The sequence below is a fragment of the Meleagris gallopavo genome, chromosome 5 (genome assembly GCF_000146605.3).
Source record: "Meleagris gallopavo isolate NT-WF06-2002-E0010 breed Aviagen turkey brand Nicholas breeding stock chromosome 5, Turkey_5.1, whole genome shotgun sequence".
Lineage (NCBI taxonomy): Eukaryota > Metazoa > Chordata > Aves > Galliformes > Phasianidae > Meleagris > Meleagris gallopavo.
In genome coordinates this window covers 10,896,120-10,901,832 of record NC_015015.2, presented here as the reverse complement: position 1 = coordinate 10,901,832, position 5,713 = coordinate 10,896,120, and the positions used below count along the sequence as shown (strand labels likewise).

Here is a 5,713-nt window from a genome sequence, read left to right as displayed (position 1 = left end):
CAAAAAAAAAAAAAGGTGCTGACACTTACCAATGCTTGTGAACATTTATGGAGATCAAACAGTGTCTATGAGCGCTGGCCAGGTGTGGTGACCAGGTATGGCTGAGCGCTGCAGGCCACAGCACCACATGGGAGGGCAGACGGACTGAGTGGAAAGCCGGCTTGGGATGTGCATTTCCACTGCAACATTTTAAACTTTTAGCTGAACCAAGGGGGAAAAGAACCAGGCGGCTTCGGCCAACACCAATAAAACATGTTCCGACAGAATTCCACATCTTGACACACACACAAAAAATGTTCTTCTGGGACAAAGGATGGAAACTTGCTTTTGGCCGGACACTTGTCTCACACCCCAGTGACTAGAGGCTTTCTGGTTATAAAGTACATGCAAATAAAAAAACTCCACACTTCCTCTGAAGTGCTCACTGCTGCCAAGCCCAAGCGATGAGGAAAAAACCAACGCCTGACATGTTTTTTCCACACGGTTTGGGAGAGGCGGGGCCACTCCCGCTGCTTCACAGGCTGCAAAATGGCGGGCGAGCGGCTGGCGGAGGGCAGCGGTGCGTTTTGGGAGCTGTAGTCCCGCAGCGCCGCCGCGCCGCCGCTCTCAAAATGGCCCCCAACGGGGAAAGCGTGGGCAACTACAACTCCCAGGATGCAAAGCGAGGCGACGCGGAAGAGGAGCTGGGGCGCGCTTCCGCTTCTTGTTCCTGTCCCCGCCGCTTTGCCTTCTGGGAATTGTAGTCTCGGTGCCTCGTGCTGCATCGCCGTGGCGCTCGGTGGAAACTCGGTGTCCCAGCGCGCCCCGGGCAGGTGCTGTCGCGGCGGCCGTGAGGAGAGCGACAGGCGGGAAAGGCGGGCAGCGGTGTGAGCGGGCGCCGGGCCTGCGCGGCTTCGGGGTACGGAGGAGATCCAGGAAGATCTCGGGGCGGGGAAGGGAGCTGGGCCCTGAGCTGGCTGGCAAGGAGTGCGATTGATGGGCCCGTGGTGCCGGGCGAGGCGGTGGGCTGTGCCGTAGTGCTGTCTTTGCAAGGAGAACGGAGTCGCGGCCGAGTTTTGGGGTAACGGAGCTCTGCGTTTGCCTCACAGCTGCAGGAGAGCGAGGCCAGAATGGGAGAGGCTGATGGAGAACGTGCCAGCCAGAAAGACACGGGCCTGTGTGCGCTGTGCCGTGCCCACATTGCTGTAACAAACGTGTGAGTCTGTCTGGTGTGCCGTCAGCATCTGCGTGTTTGTTATCAACGCTGTTCAAACGTTCTTTCCCTTTCTGTATAAATGCTCTTAGAAAAGAGATGCCCTCATTCATAGCCTGAAACAGCTGTTCTGCTCAGCCGTGCTTCTTGGTGTCTCTTTTGAGTTGCACTTGTTTCTTTCACGTTATAAAACTAAACAGAAAGATACAGGACCTTCAGATGATTATTTTGCATGTAGGAGTTGCACTAAAGGCCACGTCTCAAAAGCAACCATCAGTTCCCTTAGTCAGATACAGCCAGACTGCACACAACACAGCATTCGGGCCGTTCAGTTCTTTAGAAGTTTTTCCATGTATTAATGCCTCATGCAGATTTGTCCCCAATGATGCATATGACCCTTTACAGACATCTCTGTGGCATCCTGGGTCTCTTCCAGTGGTATGTAGTATCTTCAGTACATAACTACTACTACAGTATTACAGCTACACTACATTTACTAATTGTTTACTGCGTGTGTAAATTACAGCTTCGTTTTTTTTTTTAAAAGCCTCTCTTCTGCTGTACAGAATAAGGCTTGGCAGTGTGAATGTGGAGACTGAGTAACTGTAATGGAGCCTGCCCTAGTAGGTTTGTGCTGTTCTTTTGCCAATATTCAGGATTATCTGAAGACTTTTATGTGAGCTCGAGTTTGTGTCAGATTTAGAACTCAGCTCTGTAGCTTTGGATGACTCAGGGAGAAAGAATTATTTTCAAAACTCGTTTTAAAACTACATTTCCAGTATCTTCATGGAAATGTTTGTTTTCTAGGGTGGAAGTGCTGAGATCTTTGGTGGCTTTAACTGACCCTCGGGAGGGAAAGCTGACTCAGTCTCAAGAGAAAGTGAGTGACCAGCAGACTTCCCATGTCTGTTTTCAGAAGAACCTATAATTGTGTAGTTTAACTTAATCTAATAGTAAGCGAGAACTCTTTCCCTACTTCACATTTTGGAGAGCTGAACTGAGGTGTATGTTTGCCAACTCTATTTTTGATTGCCCAGCAAGCGGTGGTGTGATCAAGTTCCGCAGGACTGCCTTCAAGTAGGGTATTTCAGCCTGTACTGAAACTCAGGTCGCTGTATCTTTTGATTGACCAAATGGCCAGTTCTTGCTGACCATTGGTTGCACCCTCCCCTTGTTTCCAGTGTGTTCACAAAAGCATGGCATGTGCAATTAGTTTTCATAATCCCTCTCAATTCATTTCTCAAGCTCGCTCATCATGTGATTGCAACAATCTAGTAATAACATAAAAGCTTAAAGCCAAGGAAGGAGTGGATCTTGTACTTTGTCAGTTTAAAGCTAATGCAAAACTATAGCCCTGACACGTTACAGGCTGTTCTGCCACATTCCTTGATCAGCAGCAGCGCCCTTTTTAATAGGTAGAATGTGATTGCGGCTGGATATAAGTTGACAATAAAGAACTGTAACAGACAAAAGAAAGTGGAGAAGATTAGGATGTGTTTTAGTGGATTTATATGGTATGGTAAATGCACGGTATACTTCGGCAAATCACTGCTGTTCCTGGAAGATGTGCGGAACAGTTATGCTCAAAAAACTTATGCTCATCGTGTACCTTTAATGAAATTCAGTATGCATTACTATTTATAATTACTTTGTATTCTTGTACTGAAAAATACAAGGCTTGTGGAAGTCTTTAATGTTAACGTGCATTCGTTCCATGGTAATGTACTGTGATATTGTAGTAATAATTATCAGACCTGTCCTTGAGTGATAGCCATGTGTGTGATTCTCATTGTGCAATTGAATTTTCATGCTTCTTTGTATTGTAGGCATTAAAGTTGCCGGGCATTTGGAAGACCATACATATAGCCTTTCCTGGGCCTACATCAAGGACATCAGTGGAGTGATAGCTCAAAGATGGGAGACCAGGATGATGGTAAACCCTTCCTGGGCACTGGGGCTGCCAGTGCTGCAGACTACGAAGGAGTTCAGCCCTCTGACACAGTGTCGCTCAGCGATTCTGATTCTGATGATTTAGGGTTAGCAGATGAAGCAGAAGTTGATACAGTATCTCCTGAGGATCCATCTGTAGATGACGGGGATTACAGATCAGGGGACGCTGCTGACCCGTCAGACAACACCGAGAGATCTCCTGTTCAGCCGTTCCATCTGAGGGGCATGAGTTCTACATTCTCTCTCCGCAGCCAGAGTATTTTTGATTGCTTGGAGGAGGCAGCCAAATTGTCTGTGCCCTCAATGTCTGAAGATAATGTTGTTGATGGGAGATTTAAACGTCCCTTACCTCCAACTACCGTGTCAAGTAATGTGGTACCAGAAAGCCTTGGAAAGCCAACCAGACCGGTGCAGGCTCCCAGAATGTCTCCAGCAGTGCCTGACTATGTGGCACACCCAGAGCGCTGGACCAAATACAGCTTAGATGGAGTGTCAGAGTCTAGTGACAAGACTAACAGGGCAGTGGCCATGGAATTTCTAGAGGGCTTGAAGAAAAGAGGAGAGGAACAAAGCTCAGCTGCTCAAGATAGCTATACCCCATATTTCAACCAGGACCCTTCCAGCTGTGGAGCTGGGAGGATTGTATTCACTAAACCTGCAAAAAGGAGTGTTGATGGACTAGAAAAGAAAATATTGGCAGGAGAGGGTGATAAGAAACACATCAAAACAGGTCCGAAAGGAAAATCTGTAAAGACTGATGACTTGAGGGAGGAGGATAAGGTAGAGCTGGGACACTTAGATGGTGGTAGTAGAAAAGCAACAGAGGAGGAGGGATGCCTGATGGTGGAGAACCTGAATACAGAAGGTGAGCATGGTGTGGGTGAAAAGCCATTGGCAGAAAAAGTTGGATTCCATTGCAGCAAGAAGAGAAATAGGAAAAATTTCCGACCTAAAGTAGATGACGAAGGAGAGGAGGAAGAGTCTTGAGTGATGGAACAAATCAGAAACATGCAAGAATTTGTATCCTCTTGGGATTTGCTTGGTTTTGTTGTTATATTTTTGGTTTTTTTTAATCAGGGACCCATGTGATACCATTTTGTTTTACTAACGGTTTGCTTTTTAGCCACCCAGATCACTTTCATTTTTAGAAATTAAGCTACCAAAAATACATTAAAGACTTTTTGTTAGTGAGAACTCTGCAGGCGAAGGATAGTTGCAGTCTCTCAGGAGAGAATAAAGTGAGCTTTGTTTGCTTGAGCAGCTCCCTGGGGCTTGCACTGGAGCTCAAGTCATCATGAGCACCACAGAAAAAACAGTTAGCTAAAATGCTGCAAGGCATCCTCATTACCCCAAATTTAGAGCTTTTCTTAAGTCTTGTAGAATCCAGGAACAACAGTGATGAGATTATCATGTAGAGTTGTTTAAACAATGAAAATAAAACCAAGTCTTCCACTAGATTTGATTTCTCCTGACCTGTCCTTTTTTCGTTCTCTTTGAAATTGAGAGTACATCATGAGAGGGCCCAGGTGGGAACTGGCAAACCAACTATTTTTTAATGTGATCTCAAATATTTAACTTACTTACTGTTACATGGAAAAAAAGAGTTTGAGAAAATACCATTTTTCTTGCAGATGGACACAACTTTGCAAAACATTCTAGTAAAGACACGCTGAAGATCACTTCAGCCAAGTCTCTTCATGTTGAGTGTAGATCAGTTACACAACAACTTCTTTTAGTACTATGATGTGTTGATTTTTTTGCTTGCATATTTGTTTAGCCTTTCCAGATGGCACTGCTTCCAGATTTCTTGGTGTACCTTTGGTGGGAATCAGGGTGTTTATAGAAGTGGGTGCTTTTTAATTTGGAATTCAATAAACTTTCAGTTGTACTTTGATTTCTGCATCCCTTTGAACTGTACTGATATTAATGCAAATATAGGAGTTCAAATGACTACTCCATTTATTTGAGAACTGTTTAGAACACCTAGAATCTGCAATGTTAGTCTCAGCTTAACGTCATGTAACTTTCCTTCAGCTTCTTAAGGTTTAGAATCTAAAATTCACATTTTTAACATTTTGGTGATTTTACAATACACAGAGAATCACGTGATAGACTGAATCAGATCAGCAACAAAAATAGTTATATCAGAAAGGAAGTGGTTGAGAAGAATACAGCGGGTTGCAGATTGTAATATACGCCTTATTTCCTAACAAACAATGTAGCTCAGTACAATCATACTGGTTTTACAACTTATCCTTTGCTTAGTGTGAAGAGCATTTAGCACAGGATCCAAGTTCTGTCATTGTTAATGGCACCACTACGGTCAGGGATGCAGCTGAATAAGCTGGTCAATCAGTTATTTATGAAGAAATCATAAGATTAATTTCTATTAAAGACTCCTTTTGAAAGGCATTTTGATCACATCTGAGATTTTTTTTCCCCCAACTCTGTATTGAGATATCTGGCAATAGAGAGTTTTCTCATAACCTCTCTTTGTTGTGTATGAGCAGTGTTAAATATGAATGAGGAAATTATGTTCAGTTGAAACTTTATGTGATCACAATCCACTGC

The 5,713-nt window shown here is 44.5% G+C and overlaps 1 protein-coding gene across 5 annotated transcripts; it reads left to right on the top strand.

Annotated features, from left to right (window-relative positions):
- Window positions 1–725: 725 nt before the first annotated feature.
- Window positions 726–5,036, top strand: TSSC4 (tumor suppressing subtransferable candidate 4). 5 transcript variants are annotated; one of them, XM_019615382.2, is made up of 4 exons: window positions 726–898; window positions 1,089–1,193; window positions 2,000–2,072; window positions 3,019–5,036. In XM_019615382.2, the coding sequence occupies exon 4, from the start codon at window positions 3,107–3,109 to the stop codon at window positions 4,127–4,129; it is 1,023 nt and encodes a 340-aa protein (XP_019470927.1). In that variant the 5' UTR covers window positions 726–898; window positions 1,089–1,193; window positions 2,000–2,072; window positions 3,019–3,106; the 3' UTR covers window positions 4,130–5,036. The 5 variants fall into 5 exon arrangements, with proteins under 5 accessions (XP_019470927.1, XP_010709340.1, XP_003206341.1 ...); XM_010711040.3 differs by having other exon boundaries at window positions 730–812; window positions 1,089–1,195; XM_010711038.3 differs by lacking the exon at window positions 2,000–2,072 and having other exon boundaries at window positions 1,089–1,195.
- The last annotated feature ends 677 nt before the right edge of the window (window positions 5,037–5,713 follow it).

What these genes read in the sequence shown, in the direction of transcription:
- TSSC4 (XM_003206293.4), top strand. Translation starts at nt 3,107, where the DNA reads ATGGGAGACCAGGATGATGGTAAACCCTTCCTGGGCACTGGGGCTGCC.